This window comes from Mercenaria mercenaria, chromosome 10 (assembly GCF_021730395.1).
Source record: "Mercenaria mercenaria strain notata chromosome 10, MADL_Memer_1, whole genome shotgun sequence".
In the NCBI taxonomy this organism is placed as follows: Eukaryota; Metazoa; Mollusca; class Bivalvia; order Venerida; family Veneridae; genus Mercenaria; species Mercenaria mercenaria.
Window position 1 is genome coordinate 70,834,958 of NC_069370.1, and position 18,977 is coordinate 70,853,934.

Sequence of the window (18,977 nt, forward strand, 5' to 3'; positions counted from 1 at the left end):
CAGCTAACTCCGAAGGCTCAACCGACAGGTTTGTAGTGTTATATTATTACAAGTACATCAAAATGAGGCCTACCTTTTTTGTAAACATAATCAAATTTATACGCTAGCAGCTAAATTGTACCATATCACGTGTACATTAAAATATTGATTAAACAGATTCTGCCAGCCATTTCCTAAGACAAGCAAAAGCCTGTCTTATCAAAGCCTTATCAAAGTAACCGAAGGAGTATTCATTCAGTTCTGTGGTATATAGCATAATAAATACCTACTCACTTACTTCTTGCTTAAAAGTCATTTATTAATTCTATGCCGTGTGGTGCTATATATAAAACAATGTGACATAATAAAATGCACCTTGATTTACATTTATTTTGACAAATTGACCGACATTGACTTAACTTAAAATATCCTAACAATAACTAAGTTTAAATGCATTTCTTTAAATAAACATATCCTTGCAACATTGCTTACATGACAATCTCCGCTTGCTTTTTCACTAAAATTTGAGTGCATAATTTTGTTAGTATAAATTGATGTACATGGAAGCCCTGGGGGGCCATTTAAAATTAATACTTAAAATTTACAACTTCAAAGTAAATTATTAATATTAAATAATTAAAACTTAATTTTAATATTGAATACTAAGTAGAATAAACACAAGAAGCGGGCACATGCATCTGGTGACAGTTTTTAAATGGTACGTTCATGGCTAAAAGAATAATACTGACCAGGTAAATTGATTTTGTAATATTGTTCAACGCTACGATTGGTTGTATAGATGAGAATTAAATAATATTACCAAAATATCCCAAGTGTGTAGCACTTACTTCTCGGTATATAGTTTCAAAAACTGCTATTACCATTGACGTAAGAGTGGTCCGTTAAACTGTATATGTTGTTTGAAAACCTTATAATTACAAACATTTAAATGCGCACGAATTTCTTTGATCTATATGTGGTTTCATACGCTACAAATCGCCACCTTTGTAAATACCAGTAGATCATGCCTGAATAATATCTATAACTGTGTAATATGCATAATTCATTATTACAGAAGAACATTAATTTTGAAGACCGAGAGGAGTTTTGTGAAGGCATACAGACAGAACAGAAGGCAAAAATGAGTAGGAAAAACAATGGTAACTTTATGATGACAATTGATAATATCTGCTCTGTTGACTCTAACTGCCAAACCCCTCTGACAAAATTGAAGAGATATAGTAATCGTGTAGTCCGTCCGTTTGTGCATCCGTCCGGAGTTTATACAGTTCACTGTCCAACACAAAATCGCTCAAAGTTTTATGATAAACAGTTTAAACACTGATCGAGTTGCTCGTAAGCTAGGGTCTTGCACTTTTACTTAAGGACACTTTTCCACAGTTAACAAAAATAAAAATGACAAGAGACGAGAACCAATATAACCAATTTTGAGATACCATATTCTTAACTTTTAACGCACTTTATCCAAATAATTTTATAAGCACATTTTCAACATCACTATCCCCCCCCTCCCCCCACCACACACAGTTTTATACGATCATAAACAATGACAGCTAATATTTTGTGTATAAGATTCGGGTCAACAAGAGCTATCTGTAGCTGAAATTGCATAACACCAATACTTCATCAGTTGACAATTGTATGCTTTGTCACATTGATGAAACGTAAATAAATAAATAAATATTCTAATATTTAAGAATAAAATTTTAATATTTAAGAATTAAATTTAAGTTTTTAACATTTTGGTATTAAATCTTAATATTTAAGATTAAAATTTTAAGATTTTAATTTTAATATTTAATATCTAAATTTTAAGAGTTCATTATTAAATTTTGATATTTAAGATTTAAATTTGACGATCTAAAAGACTTTACAATAAAGTTAATATATTCATTACGGGGCAATCCTGCAGATGGTAAATGCAGAAAAAACACACAAGGAAACATGGTTTAAAACCGTTGTATAGCGTTATAGCTCAACTGAGCACCTCAAGTCCTCCGGTTGTGCTTTTAGGTAATTACTTATTGTCGTTATTCAAAGTCAGTCAGTTGGTTCGTGAACTTTTTCTTCGAACATTTTTTTCTCCTCAATGCTTTGTCAGGTTTAAATATTATGTATTAACACATATTGATCAATATACAAGTACAGGTTTTAAAAGCAGAGGATTACTTGTCTGATCTTCGTGAATTGGAGATAAATGATTTATATTTGACTTTGCAAATATATTACAGGCAAATGCAGTGCAACAAGAAAGGGGCCAGAAAAAGAAGTATAAGACACAAATTGAATGATTGAATTACAGAGATGGAAAGTAAAATACCGTGTAGGTACAAAGGCAATGGAGGAGGAAGTGGGGTGATTCCGTAATTAGAATGTAGAGAGTAAAAAGACTCAAACTATTGCTTACTGTTTCCAGAAGACAAACATTATCAGTGGATGTAAAGATGACATATGCTTGACTTTAGACTGAAACATGTTTTAATATCTATAACGTGCCAAGGGAACCATCTGAACATGGGCTCTATTGATTCTTCGTCTTCTTTTTCAATTCTTCCAAATACATGTATTCAGTTTAGTTCAGTATGCCTTTACGTTCATTCGTAATTTAGGGTGAAAATCGAAATGATTTGTCTTTTCATGATTCTTTATTGTTATGATATTGATTTGTTTCCACTTTTGAGAAGTTATTTCCTCAGCTTTTATGTTGGACGCTGCTACAACATTATATTTCAACTGACCGTGTTAACGTAGTTTGACTGTATAAACATTTTTTGAAATAACATTACACAGATGAGCAAAAGGCCTTTTTGGCCCACATTTTGTTTCTTATCAAAACTTGATTGTTGATATACTTTTTCAAATAAATATAATAGCTGATATACTTGTGCTAGTCCTTGGTCCATTTTATATTGCATTAATATAAGTATGTGACGCGGCGGGTAAAAAGGACAATAGGGGCATAATTACAAAATAGATATTTCTATTTATGTATTAAGACAAAGTTCTATTTGAAATGTATACATTGTTATGCTTACGTCTTCAATGATTTAGTCATTCAACCTGACCATTAAAAAATGCAACGTTGTTAACTCATTAAAGTTATTGCCCTTTAGTACCATTTTTATACACGTCGCGTCAGGTATATTTAATTATGATCCTTTCCGCTGTCCATCCCTCACCACACATCCATCCGATTGAAGATTGGGTATTAAACAACGAAGCGCAAAAGAAACAGTGGTGGGTTTCCTTTATACATTGGAGTGGGTTATTTGGTTGTCAGAAGACAAAAAAGTATCCGAAAAATTACTGGAGAATGATTGAGCCTCAGGTCCTTTAAGCTAGTAGGGAGTTGGTCATGACTAATAGATGACGCGTATTAATAACGACATTAAAACGTCAAGGTCACTGTCAAAACTGACTGATCAGCAAAACTTTCTCTTACTAGTTAGAGTATCATGACTTAGTCTAGAGTCCTTAGACTTGGGAGGTGGTTGGCCGTGACCAGTAGATGGTACATACTAATTTTTGGTATAGAAGGTCAAAGACCAAAGTCTCCTAGACCATGAACAACATTTTCTTGTCCGAACATTTACAAGAGAACGAGTAAGCCTTAAGCCCATAGTCCTCAAATTTGGTATGGATGTGCTTCATGACTAGTAAATCGTTCATCTTTAGTTTTGGGTTAGGAGATAAATAGTCATTATGAAGAAAATCCTTGCCTATCCAATTACCAGACCAGTGCTTAAAACTAGAGTCCTCGAACTTGGTACGGATGTAGGTGAATAGCAATACAGGATCTCTATCTATTTTGGTAGAGAAAGGTCACTGGAAACATCAAATTGTCTGACAAAATACTAGACATGGTTAGCCCTAAAACATTCAAACTTTTAGAGACATTCGTCATAATCATATGCTGTATATGATTGGGTATAAGATTAATAGTCAAGGTCACTGTGGATCTTGTCCGACAAATTTCTTGAGACCGGTTAGCTTTAAGCCATTATACTTCGTGAATAAGCTCCTCATGGGTTCATTACAAGCTAACCCCTAAATATTTCTTGTTTGAAAGATCATAGGTCAACGTCAAGTTGATCTTGAACAGCAAAACCTCATTCCAGCAATCACAGTGACTGTAGAACTATTAATCCCAGAGTCTTTTGAGATGTTTGAAGATTTTTTTATTTATTTTGTTGGGTTTAACGTCGCACTGACACAATTATAGGTCATATGGCGACTTTTCAGCTTTGATGGTGGAGGAAGACCCAGGTGTCCCTCCGTGCATTATATCGTCACTAGCGGGCACCTGGGTAGAACCACCGACCTTCCTTAAGCCAGCTGGATGGCTTCCTCACATGAAGAATTCAACGCCCCGAGTGAGGCTTGAACCCACATCGATGAAAAACCACTCGGCCAGGGAGGCCCCCAGATATTTGAAAGGGTTCGCCATGACCATTAAATGATCCTTATTAATTATGGGGTTTAAGGAGGGAGAATATTCAGTTCAAAAATAAATTTCACTTAAAATAAGACCATTTGATCTATTTCCAGTTGACCTAATATCACCAAAAAGCCATACGTCTGAACAAAGTTATTTCAGCACTGAAAACGGTAAAATGTAATCAAACACGTTTGGTGTTACCAATAATTGTGTCATTACTGTTAAAATGTGCATGTTTGGAAAACATGTTCTCTAAGACAACTTAAATATGTGTATAGGTGATTTTCGTTTTAAATAACACTATTAACTTTGCATATTTTTTGTATAAGTATAATGCAGAAACACAGAACATAATACCGTAAAACTTGTACTTTCCAAACATTCTTGCTCACAATATTTTTGGTATTTTTCCAAATTTTCTATCCCCACATCATAAAACAAAAACTTTTAAGTCTATCAGATTACACACTATATTAATATTGGCTATATTATGTTATTGCATATATCATACGAATACTATTTATTGTTTGATTTTGTGTAAATTTAGGCGCCTGAAAAATCATACGAATCGTACCTAACTTTAGCTACTAAATATTTAATTTTCGGCAATTGATAACAAAACTGATCGTCTAGATTATCAATTGAGCAAGTTATAGATTATTGCAAATCAAACATACAGATCTTATTCATAGACTGTCATTAATATTTCATCTAATTCTAATGGTTTAGCAGTACGAGGCATTTGGAATGTTAGCCAAATCGTGTCTGCATATTAGTTGTGGTATGGTGTAAACGTCTTTGCAAGTTTTAACATCTTGCAAATTGGCCTTTATTTTCGTTTATCACCAGTACCTAATTGTTCTGTGACATAGGCATTTCTGTTTAAAGTACAAGCTTCTATATATTTCTGTGGTCGTACATTGTGTGAGTTCTAGTGAAAATCAATGCGGTAAAGTTCTGATTGAATCATATCTGTTACACAAAACCGCATGCATTTCACATGGAGCGGATTTAAAATATTAAGTTGTCCTCGAGCACACAAATACTTCAATGTGTTTATCAACCAACTCATCCCAGTTGCTTCCAGTCCAGTATCCTCACCAACGTTATATCCGCTGGTTTTATGGTACTTTTTCCATACACGAAACTGTCCAAACCAACCATGATTATGCCTGAAAATTGTTCAAGAATGTATGTGTTTACATTTTCTCTTCCGCGGTCTGTGCGCCATACTCGGGTGACAAACAGGTGACTTGAAATCCTGTCAAAGTATTACTTAGTATCGTCTTCGGATTATTTTAGTAGAACCAACAACATTTTAATATTAAGATGATAAGAAAATATATTTTCTTCTTGTAAGCTTATACGCTTTTCTAAATACTTTCTGGGTCAAGCTTTTTCAGCTACTTCATACTTCAAGCTATCTTTCTGTTCACTTTGAAATAATAATGTGATAGACGCTGCCACATGCGTTGGTATCCTAAGACTTCTATGATTAACTGTTATTCTTTCTCTGTGGTGTTTTCCGCATGTTCTAATGTAGTATATGTGACTAAGCTTTGACTGAAGTTGTTATCTCTCGGTATATGCTTAACTAACCTCTTTCTGTATATTTCAAACCTTCATGAAAGTAACCTATGATCAGTTCCAGTCTTGTGTTTCCGTTCTCTTGCTGAACTGGCGATAGCACAACTCCTAACAAGAGAGTCACTTTTACTGGATGACCCATGTCGATGGTAGTCAACTTCTAGATAAACTAGTTCGTTAATATCCCTTACAGTTGTCCCTAAAGCGCCAATTCATGCAATTGCCTTTTGAAAACCGTCGCCGAATGCATGTGTCGTGTTCTCTTTTGAATTTTAAGTATTAATTTCAAATGGCCCTCCGGGGCTTCCATATTATGTATGTACATCTTGCTTTTTTTATTAATTATTAATCAATGAGAAACTACTCATTGTAAAATTTTGATTGTAAAACAAGTTCCTATGCATCTTAGCAGGTGTTAGCATCCATATACTGCTATCTGTTCTATTCAGGAATTGGACTTTTTCTTAAGTTAAAGTAATTGTAACTACAGATTCCCTCTAAAGCCATTTTCCTGATATAGTACTAAAATTGCATATATTCAAACCGTTCTGTCAATAATAGGCTTCCAAAGAATTTCGGCATAAAATGATTTAATACATTTAGTTTTTTTTTTGGATTGTCAGTATGAAAAATCATAAATCAAAAATTTAAATTAAGGCGCAAATTCAGGAAGACAAATATTTAAAGGACTGCGTAATGGTAAGTAATCAGAAATATCGTATTCATGATAATTTCGTAATTGAATTACAGCGATAATTATGTTATCATACGCAATTCTAAAATTCTAAATTTAATTGAATTTGTAAATGGACAAAACTACCAATCCAGGTTAGATTTTTGAATTAATACACTTCCGATGGAAATACAATACCTGAATTGAATTTAAAATATTACAGCTGGAAATACATCTAAGAAGTTGAGAAGTCGGGTAGTGATTGGGCTATTTTTGTACGTTCTTTTTGCGATTGTCGCAATTATGGGGGAATTGACGCCTTTTATATTATTAAACAGTTTTCCCCTATTTCTCTCTGCAATATATAAGTAAATATCTAAGAATTAAATGTCATCTCATGCTTTTGGACGGGTATAAACCTAATAGGGACTTCTCGCAAATCCATGAATCGCATCATATGAAATAATATAATGTTATTAGTAAGGTGATTTGTGACATAGTTTCGCTGAAGACTGCTGTATTAGCAGAGTAGCATCGTATTTCAAAAAATATTATTAAATATTTGTTTCTATAAGAAAATACCCTACGTATAATTTCTAATTTATTGTATATCACCAAAACAGTTTTCAAAATGTTTGAAGTGTGTTTTATTTTTTTCGGCAGGGCCCAGTACGAAAAGCTCCAACAGGCAGTTTGTACACCTCCTACTTACACTTCACTTCTATCAGGTATCTACAGTACTGTTTCAATTTAGTATGTAATAAAAAAACGGAATATTGAAAATGAATCATAAATTCAGATACTATATAGTTCGTCTAATGTAAACGAAAGATTTAATTTCCATGGAGTATAATTTATTATATAAAATAGAAATTAATGTCTTTGTTTTTATACAAGAAATGATTTCCTCACAGCTAGTGCAAAAATGAACGGTATCCCATTATAAGTTTGTCGACCATATACTGTCGTTCATTACGCATGAACTCCGAAAAAAATAAATCGGTCAAATTAAACCAATTTCTTAAATGAATCCTGTGACCCTACTTACACTTCGCTTACAACAGGTATTTAAAGTAGTCTTTAATAAAAAGTCGGAATATCAAAAATGAATCATAGATTTAGATACTAAGTAGTTTAACGTTAACGAAAGATTTCATTCACATTGTATATATATTATTGAACCCTTACCCTGCTAAATTTCTAAAATGGACTGGTTCATCATTCATTTTGGGAAGCTTAACTTATTATTTAAAGGGATGTTTACGGAACATTTACTAACTGAATAGCGAACAGTGTAAACCATGATCAGCCTGCAGGAACGTTTAAGCGGATATTGGTCTGCACTGGTCGCAAAGGCAAAATAACTTGCCGCTAGTAGGCTAAGGGTTAAAATTTATTTTTTACCATTGTTTAACTTAAAGTTGCTGCGTTGAAGACGGGTTGACAGGCGTTTGGATGTCAGCTCCTTTGCAGGCATGCTCAGAAAATTACGTACATTTTTGTATTTGCACTTAAAATCAACAGAGAGTTCGTTACATTATGGTTAATGCTTAGTTCACGATATGTCTTATACTAGCTTTATTTTTAATTTTTAGCAGCAACACTGAATAACAACAGTGATCGGGCTTACGCAAATTTTCGAGTGGAAAAGAGTACTGACGAAGAACAAGTCTTTCAGGAGAACGAAACTGGATAGATTTTGTTATATCATTGAAACTTTTCACTCGTGTTTTCGTTTCTTCGAATTTATATCTACTATTTATATCTACAAAATGTTTGTAATTACTGAACATATTCACTACGGCAAATGTTTAGGGAAATCCTAAGTTTAAATGATTTTTCTCTACATTTCTTAAGTGTAACCATGCTATGCTGAATACCAAAATTAAGAAAAACAATTGAGAATTGTCATAATACTATTATCATACGATTATATTTTTCATGTTTTTAGATGATATTATATGTAAGACTCTGTTGTTGTCTTCAGATACAATATAGATTCAACTAATTCGCCAATACTTTAAGGAACCATCTGTGTGTACAATATGGAGTTCAATGAAGTTAATAATTGCTTGAAATTGCAGAAAAAGTCAATTTCAATTCAGGGTAGCATTTATTTCCCTGCTGAATTGAAATCTTTATAATTCAAGAATAGGTCTATTTATTAGGAAGAGTTGATGTACAGACCACTCTTAAAAAATCGGTAATCATGAATAAAGGAATTAAATCACATCAAATAAGTCATCAAGTTGCAAATCTTCACGTATTATAAGAACTGTATACTTTGCTCCCTCCATTAAAGGCTAGATTGCCTCAAGTTTTCAACTAACAAACCAGATAACTTCATACTACCAATTCATGTATAAATTGGTTGACAGTTTATTATCTATTCACACACATATACAGAGAAATACGCCTAAATGTATGCTACGAACTATATCCGATGCTCCCTACATTAAAGGTTGGACTACTTCAAGTTTTCTACTAACAAACCAGAGATGTTCATTTTACAAATTCATTTATTAAGTGGTAGAGTACCAATTGTTCGTTGACACTAACTCAAGAAGATTTGTTTCATGGAAAACATCCATGTGACTAATGTTACAATTTTCATTACAGATTCCTCTCGAACCTTGAATAATCGAATTATCATCACACACTCAAAATTAATGTATAAATCATTTTGTCTCATATTTCTGTAAAGAAAGGCATACATAATTTATATTATCTAAATGGTATACTGTCCATTGATGTTGTACATATGAAGAGATATAAATAAAACTATTTAACCTGACCTGACTTGATTTGATTTGACTCATTATATGGTCAGAGAAATCCCCTGAATTTATAACAAGAATGTTGTCGTCAAATCGGTGTTGTGGAAAACGCAAGTCAACTGTTTACTATTTATCCTGAAAATCTGAAACTTCATCAAATACGAGATTAATGTGCAATTTGATGACGTCTGCTAAATTTATTTAATATAAAAATAGAAAATGTCCTAAAATGCCGATATCCTTAAGTCATCCGGCAGACACTTAAATAAACAAACTACCTTTAATAAAACTATCGAAGAATTTCATTTTTGTTCATTGCAAATAACAGATACATGGAAAAGGAAAATTGATAATAGGTATTTCGTAGGCGCTATATAGATCTCTGGGTCTACGTAAAGCCTTTGATGTAACGGAACACAACGTATAAATATGTAATGTGAAATTGTATCACTTTTCTTAAAATGCTGCTAAATCATCTGAGGAATATTTTTCAAACATCCGACTTCGTGACTGACAAAACGACCACGCGACAGAACAACAACGCTTTTGTCGTGTCCATGTGCTGTTGCGGAGCGCCCGCCAGCACGAGCACAAGAATTTTTTTCAGTATCATTTTAACAGAAGGCATAAATTAACTTTTCTATAATGTCTACATGTCAACCTTTGAGTACTTCTGAATGATGTATTGGGCATGTACACAAAAACTGATATTTCTAAAAATTTATATATAACTACCAGAAGGCAAAGAAACACCTTATTGGTAAACTTGTTCGAGCTCCCAAAGACTTACCTTTAAAATACATTGCTGATATGAATATGCTGCGTTTGTAAACCTTCAGTAAAATGTCAGATTTCAGCTTCAATGAACATATTCAAATTAAACACATCTATTCATCACGCTTCAGAAATTATTTTATGCAAAAAGAATAGCATGACAATTCATCTGCTGTTGTTTTTGTTTCCAACATAAGAAAAAACTGAGGCACTAAATATTGAAAATAACGAGCTGAGATCTTATTTCTGTAAATAACGTAGTTTCTACAGTTTATTACGCTACAGTATATTTATCGCACAGGCTACGCAACCGTTTGCTTTATGTCGGTTGGTAGAAAATGCAGAATCGATGTCACCCTGCCCGATTGATTTTAATGGAGTCAAAGTAGATTTCGCGTAAGGGGACGACCTGATTCTCGAGGAGGCAGAAACAGTAAATAAATATCATGGCCCGCCGTTTCAGTAATGTATAGAGGGTGTAATACAGAAATACAAACTACGAACCCGTTAGCTTTACCATTTTTGTCTTCGGAGAAAGTCGATTGATTGAGGGTGTAGAATCGGCAGATTCCTCCCTGTCCGATTGATTTTGATGCAGTCACAGTAGATTTTGCATAAGGGGACGACCTGATTTTCGAGGAGGCAGAGAAAGTAATAAATATTGTGGCTTCGCCGTTAAAGTAATATGTAGATAGTCTAGCCTCAGTAAAAGTAAAAGTTTCGAGAAATGATCCCATAGAACGTTCCAAAATTATTTAGCTGTTTCAATAATTCTCATATCGTACAGATTCCTAACCAAAGTCAGTTTGAATGATGAAAGTATAATCTGGTTTCAGTTCAAAGACATCATAGACTATTCAATTTATTGCTCACTACGCTCGAAGTACCTATTTAATTCTCCTCTATATTTTACAAATTTTAATCAGAACAGAAAAAAATAATTTTAATGACTTTGATTCCAGCAAGGATACTCAATCTCCACCCTAATAAGTTCTTGTGTACACAGGTGCTTGAAATATTTTTATTTGTATAATGTGATAATTTGAAAGTGGTCTCAAAATTGCTGCTTTTGGGAGTGTAAACTGTTCATATACATGTAGATTATCTATCATTATTTAATAATCTGGCTCTACTTCAAATTAAACAATTCAATTCCAATCCAAGTTGCTTTGTAAATAAATAATAGAACTTGCTAAAAAACTGCAAGACCATCCAAGCTCTGATTTTCTAATCAGTGTCCCATATTCATAATTCTCGTTCACCAACTTGTTGCCACTTTATTATGACAAATTAATTCTGTTTTTTTTTTTAATTGTGAAGGCCTTTACTCTGCTCTGTGTTATGTGTATAATTGCCATCTTGCAAGAATCAAAGATAAATTATCATTCTCAAGATCGCTGGAAAATTGTGGTAAATGTATGAATTTATTAGTGTTTAAAAATATGTTTAACCATTTGTTTTTGCTACGAAAAAGGGAAAACCTCTTCTTGAGAACAGAACGTTTTACAGTAATACCTACTTAGAAGTTCTTTAAGATAAATAAAATATGTCTTTGCTTACCTTTATGCTAACTGTAGATCATTCTTACTACAGTACACATACTCCTTAAATGTTAGCATATATATGTTATGATTTTAATCAGATTTACTATAGATAATTAGATAATTTGAGAGTTTCTTTTTTTGTTCATCCAACCTCATTTTTGCGGAGGTGTGGGCACTCAGAGTTGCCCTTGCCGTCCGTCTTACATGTGCGTACCTAGGTGTCTATAGGAACAATAGGTAACTGTATTATTTCTTTGGTGTCATTCATTCCGTAAGCTTTTATGTGGCTATTTTCATTTTACGTGGCTAAAGGAACAATTGAAAGAACAGAGTAGTCATATAAATACCCATATATAGGAACGTCCGTAGTTGTGCACCTGGGTTTTTCTTAAATATCACTCAGCCAGACCAGAAGTATTGCCCTTTGATTAAGAATATGCATAAAAAGGCATAAATGTTGTAACGCACATATCTAAAATAGCAATTGACATACGGTCATGAAACATCATAGAATATCATTAAACATGTGTAGTTGTGCATCTGGGACTTTTTTCCGGATGTCTGTCTGTCGGACCAAAGTAATGGCCATTGTTTGTCAAAAATGCATAGACAGGTTAAAGTTTGTTTCGTATGTATCTTAAAAAGTATTTCACTTGGCTTCTTATAACTTTAGGTGAGTGTTATATAGCATATGAAGTTGAGCACCTTATGTTCTGAGTGGGATTTAACTCCAGCAGACTTGAGTTATGGCCTTTGACTAAGTGAAAAATACACAAAGTGCTTAAAAATTTGTGTTCCATATATGTTAAACTCCGAGTCATGAAACCATGTAGGAATATTATCCAGCATGTGAATTTATGCACCTGAATTTTGATATCTCATTTTGCAAGACCAGAGTTATAGCCCTTGATTTAGTCGAAACATAAAAGTTTGTGCCTCATGTTTCTCAATGTACTTTGCCATTTGCATGTGGTGGTGTGGAGTAATGTCATCCGAGATGACGGATCTTAATGCTGACGAAATGTAGGTGTGTCCCGGTTTTTATACTTATTCTTCACAATCTTAATTTTGAAAAGACTGAAACAATGATGATTTCGAACATAATAATTCATAGGGACAGCTTTCTATTCTGCCTTTGTAACATCTTGCATTCTAAAGCGTTTTCAGTGGCTTCTGCATGACAACACCTTCAAAGCTTTATCACTTTCGCAGATTTGATAACGTGACGTCAGAGATTTCTGATATATATTTGGTGCAGGATTTTGATTGCTTGACTTTTGTCACAGTGAAAGAAACATCTTAAACGATGTTTAATATTGCACAGTGCATTCAGAAAATCAAGAACAAATATTTGACAATAACTTGAATAACTTGAATAATTTGTTGCTATTACAAGACACCCTTCTTCCAGTTCAATGGACCATGCATTTGATTAGAGATAAAAGACGAAAAGGCAGAGGAAGCGTAGAAAACCTGTCAGACGTTTCACTTCCTTGAGCATCAGACTCAAAGATATTACCTCATGTTAGAAAATGCTGAATTGTAAAGACCTTTTCACAACATGTTATTTAATATCTACGGTTAATATCTACGATGTGCTGACAAAACAATATCTGCAAAAATATATCATAATTTTGTCTCTCTTCATGTGACAATTTAGCGCTGATATCACCGCATACCTGGCTACGTAGATTCTGCGGTTTTCAATGACAGTTAGCTTTTTATTCGAATTGTTTAGTTCTTCTAACAGTGTGACTCTGCTGTCAGATGAGGTCAATTTATAATTCAAACTTTTAACTGGCTTTTGGGGAAATTGATACTGCTGCCCCAAGTTACCTACTTTCTTCATTTACATCACAGGTGTATAAAACAACGGATCGACGTTTCTTGATGTTTCTGTGGGTTTGAATTTTTTACAATTTGTCCATGTTCGTAAAAGATAATTATTCCAGCTCATCTCGAAGGGTCGGTATTACAAAATGATTTTTGTTTGAAAAAAAAAAAAGATTCAAAAAAGACTGAAGCCATCGAATCCAATTGAGACTTTTTTACCTTTTTGTCTGTACGAGCAATTGTAATTGCATTGGTAAGCCGAGAACCTGTGTCATTGAGCTGCCGGAAGGCAATTTCATCTTTAGGACGTCCTTCGTTTATTGACTTGTAAATAATATTATGTTTTATAGTTTGTCGACTTGATTTTCATTTTCATCACAAATGTCGTACATTTTAACAATTAGGAAACTGAAAACGTCCAACATGTTTCCGAAAATCCACTCAAATTTCTACATGATTTCAGTGAACTATAAATACAAAATGTAACTTGACGGAAAAAGATTCTGTATTTAGAAGGCTTATATTTTGTCGTGATCTGACCAAAGAAAAATACAATATCAACGAATCTGTCTAGATTAAAACAGGAATTACAGAAATAAACCTATCAAAACCCAATACATAGTGACCAAAGATATAAACTAAATAAAACCTTTGCCAGTCTGTGGGGACGAAACAGGGCACGGGGAACATGTTTCCTTTTATGAAGAAATCATGAAACCTTGTATATAACTACTTTGAAGTATGCAGAATCCAAAAAGGAGGTGACACTCGTTGGCTGATTTTAATTAGCCTAAAACGAGGCACCAAAATGAAACCAATATTTTATTCATTGTAATGTTAGTGTTTCACTTGTAGCGGGGAAAACTTTTATTTACACTGTCCTGTGACTTTTGAACATGGTGGGGGTAAGAGTGAGGTTAGGTGCACAATAACATAAACCGGTTTAAGCTCCCCAGTGGTGGTTTCGCCATTGACCGCTCCAAAGCTGTGCCCCACTGTGTTTCTTTATTTGTTTGTTTTGTCCTTGTGTGTTTACTTGGTGTGCGCGTGTGTGTGTATTGGTCGTGTGCTCGTCCGCGTGCCGGGTTAACGTTTGGGGAGGCTGTGTTTTTAGATCGTGCCTTTCCCTGTCGGATATTCATCCTTGCTTTTAAATAGATATATAGAACATTTTGAAAACAATTTAGAAAAAGTTCATTTATGACCCTAATCAGTACTGATTTCGATATAATATTTATTCAGTTACATTGTATGCACATTTCATATAAAAGATTAAGAAAAATGACATAGATGAGGTCCAAAAATGGGAATTGTCAATAACTCTCATTAATAGGATCAATTTATTTCAATTTTGAGTATCATATCACTTTGGTATATAAAAAAAAACTAATTTTAATGTGTTCTAACATTTAATGATATCAGAACATTAATTAGTTACTCTTTATACTTTGAGCCTCATTAAGTGTAATTTATGAGGCAAGTTGACATTATTATCAGTCTTAAGTGTTTTCAAATAATAAGATGGATTCCTGTGTCATACTATTTTCAGTCTGACATAAACTTTTTTGCAGTAATAATACTTACTTGGGTGTACTTATAGCTACATTTTAACTACGAATATATTAAATTCAAAAGAGAGGCTCCATAAGGGTTATATTTGTGTGTTTACATCTAATCATAATCCCTGCAAAAAAAACAACTAATTAGTAAATCTTCGGAACGACCTCATCAGAAAGTTCATTTTCGAGAAAAAAGAGAAAAATTACAGAAAAAATTACAGAAAGAAAGTTTGTTTTCAACTAGACGGCCGAGCACAAACTGCAAAATGTTCAGTAAACAAGTTTTAAACACTAATTTTACTTAAAATCTGTCCATGATCTCTTAAAAAACGGACTCTTCTGTGGTCAGAGCTATTTCTGTTCTTTGGAAAGTGAACGGAATATTAGATTTCAAAGTAATTCACCTATAGAATTTGAAATTAATAAGGACCAGTAGTTTGATGTTATCATAATTTTACTGAAATGAACTTTATTTCTGAGCTTGCCACTTGAAAAAGGGGTATTTAATACAGACTGCAACTGTAACACTGGACAATGCCAAGACTTTGCACGGTCAAGTGATTAGAGTAGTTGACTTTAAGTCACTCTTCCATTCACTTGTGGATTCTTAATATGATTGCTCTGTTGATATAACTGCAAGTGTTTTGAAAAATGTATCATAAAAGGTATCAGCAGAACTTAATGAAAATATGTGTAAGGGAAAAAAATAAGTGCACCTGGATATTCAGCCAAAGATTCCATCTGTTGATGAAACTATAATCTACAGATTGTTTCTCTATAATAAGGAATACTGAAGAAATGTGACCGGTACACAATGGAAGATAAATTACCATTTGTTCAATATCCATAGTACACATTTACCGAACTGCACGTTTTAGGTGAGAAATACGCGATTGAAATGGGTTAGTGTATTTTCCCGTTCATGACCATGGTTCTTATAGTATACCTGGGGGTGGGGTATAACATATACAGAGGCATTTTCTTTCTGTTCTGGTGCCAGTGGTTGGAACACTATGTTGTGATTTAATTATAATCAAATAAACTGTACAGTCAAAACACATGGAGTTGTATAGTAGTTTATATAATATAAGTTGTGCGCCAGCAGATTTGGCATCGGATTTAAGCAGTAAATGCAGAATCATTGATCCTGCATTTGACAAAATGTCCTTTTTGATTGCAACATGTTTGTAATAAAACATAATACAGTGGAACCTGTCTAATCCGAACATACTCGGACCAGAAAAAAGTTCGGATTAGAGGGGTTTTCGGATTAGAAAGGTTTTTATTTTAGAATGAAACATTATGCTGCTTGTCACACATGAAGTGTAAATTTATCTTTTTTTGCACATACTAATAAAAATTATCAAATTAATAAGGATCTATACGTTGGCAGTACTTATTGCACGTATGTCTATTCCTACAAATTTCTATTCAAACAAACTATCTGAACTTGCTTCTTTCACATTTGTGCTTATTGCATGGATCCACAAAACAAAACTCTGACAATGATATGACTTTTGATTACCAGTGTTGGGGCGTATGACCCTTGACTCAACCGCCCCTCCAAGGGAGTAAAGTTTTTTTGTATCTTGTTTTTCTTAATATTATCCCAAACCCTCCCTAAGTACGCACACACGCACGCACGCACGCACATTCCGAGGTCTTACAATTTTACTATTTAGTTTCTTACTTCACCACCCTAGTAACGTCTGACCATAAGATAAGTTGCCATGAGGTTGTCCGGTTAATTACCCGTTCCACGCATACGTTCGCATAACTTGATGGTGGAATTTGGTTTTTACGGGTCAGAATTAATTTTTCATTATTTTGAAGTTTTATACCACAGTTGTAACGTTGAATGAATATCATTAATAGTTGTAAAGGCCTCTTTTGATTAAATTCTACTTAAATATGTTAAAGATGAGTTTGTCTTGATCACGAGAATCAGAAAATCCATTTACGCGTTTTATATCTGGGGTAGGAGTAGAGAAATGTAATTCAGCGCAAAGGGTAACGGGGTGTTGATTTTGTCGCATTCTTATATAACAAATATAATATAAACATTAAAATCTGAGTTCTACACAGAAATAATTTCGCGAATGTACCAGAGTTTTAAAGGCTATTTTGATTTAATTTTACTAGGAAAAAATAAAAAAGTAGAGTTTATCCTAAAAGGAGGAGATACATGAAAAAATACTCAATTGCGCTATCTTGTGATTTGGGGGGTAGGGGTAGCGTAACGTAATTTTACGCGAAAATGAATTCGGTGACCCCATAATTTTATTCCTTCAATCGTCAGAAAATAAAGTTTTCATGATCATGTTAGTTCAATCGTTTGGGTTTTACATGAGACAAGATTAACGCAAACTTTTTATTCAAAACTAAACGTCATATTTGTCGCTCTGACATCACTTGTAAATATCGACTTTAACGTTAAAATGATCTCCACAAATCATACACCATTTCAAAGACATTTTTAAATGAAAATATGATGAGAAACAAGCAAATCGATACTTGTTGACTGAACAGAACGATTTAAGAAAACAGTCTGACGGACGTGAAATCATGGTTCATCAAAAATGGACGTCAATGGTCGTGTTTGAAGGTTTGTAGGGAAAAAAGTTACAGAAATATCAAAAAAAGTAAAATACGCATTCTATGAGAAATATGCTGAATTTTATATTAAACAAAATTTCGAAACGGAACCGAAGAACTTCAAATTAGGCGCATTCCACCTTAATTGTTTAATGGCTTTTCATGATTTAAAATTTTAGGTATGTTCTCTACAAAACTACTGTTTGTGCTGTGGAACGGATAGGTGGCGGTTCAAATCCCACCGAGATCCTACTTTTTTATTTTGATGAAAAGTTCATTTCAAAGCCATTTGATCAAGCTCAACGTCATTGTTACTAAATATAGATTTTTTCTTAATGTGATCATAATAAAGGTGGTTTCCGGTTTATAATTTTAGTTTAGACTTACTTACTGCCACCAAACTTGTTGTACAGCAAGTAGCTTGGTCACTTTTACTAAAATATAAAAAAAATGGTTAATGCTTAGTATCTTTAGTTTGGGTCAGTGAATGGTGTGTAGATAGCTTTATCAAACACAAATGTTGGGAATGTATTTAGCGGGTTCACTTGGGTTAGGGTCAATGTTACTGTAACTAAAAATAGAAAAATGGTTCCTCTATCAGTGTGTCCAGAGTGTTGGGCTGAAGAGATCGTTTCTGCTGTGGACCAGTGGAACAGATGGGTCACGGTTAAAATCCCTCTGAGCGCCCAATTTTTTTTATATATATAAAAAGTCATTATAATGTCATTGTGTCAAGGTCAAGGTTATAGTTAGTTAGTCACTTTGATCACCAAAAGGGTGGTTTCCAGTTTATAACGTTATTAAGGCTTGACTGACTGTTTTCAAACATGTATAGTAAGCATATATTAAGAACTTACTTTTGATTGTATTTTGGTTCACTGTTACTAAACATAAAAATATGGTTTATGCTCCCTATCTTTAGTTTTTGGTACACCTATATCAGAAAACTTTGTGTTTAGGTAGTTTTTATCAAAGAATCATAAATTGTATGGCAATGACACATCAAAGTTTCCTATATCTATACATTTTCTTTTTTTAAACTAAGATTTACAAATTTGACGTCATTTTTCACTCCACGAGGTAAGCTCTTGCCTTGTCACGCTTAGTTACCGTATCCACAGATGAAAGTATTTGTAATGCTATGGCATATCCATACATTTAAGTCTGTAAACGTGCTTTATGTATATACTGTACATA

General features: G+C 33.5%; 1 protein-coding gene across 1 annotated transcript in view; it reads left to right on the forward strand.

Moving 5' to 3' along the window:
- Window positions 1-9,492, forward strand: part of LOC123545206 (uncharacterized) — a 33,170-nt gene extending 23,678 nt beyond the window's left edge. Inside the window, exons 8-10 of the mRNA XM_053553314.1 lie at window positions 4-28; window positions 7,362-7,426; window positions 8,294-9,492. Of these exons, the coding sequence (XP_053409289.1) occupies window positions 4-28; window positions 7,362-7,426; window positions 8,294-8,394 (191 nt within the window). The 3' untranslated portion in view covers window positions 8,395-9,492. The remainder of the gene's footprint in view (window positions 1-3; window positions 29-7,361; window positions 7,427-8,293) is intronic.
- The last annotated feature ends 9,485 nt before the right edge of the window (window positions 9,493-18,977 follow it).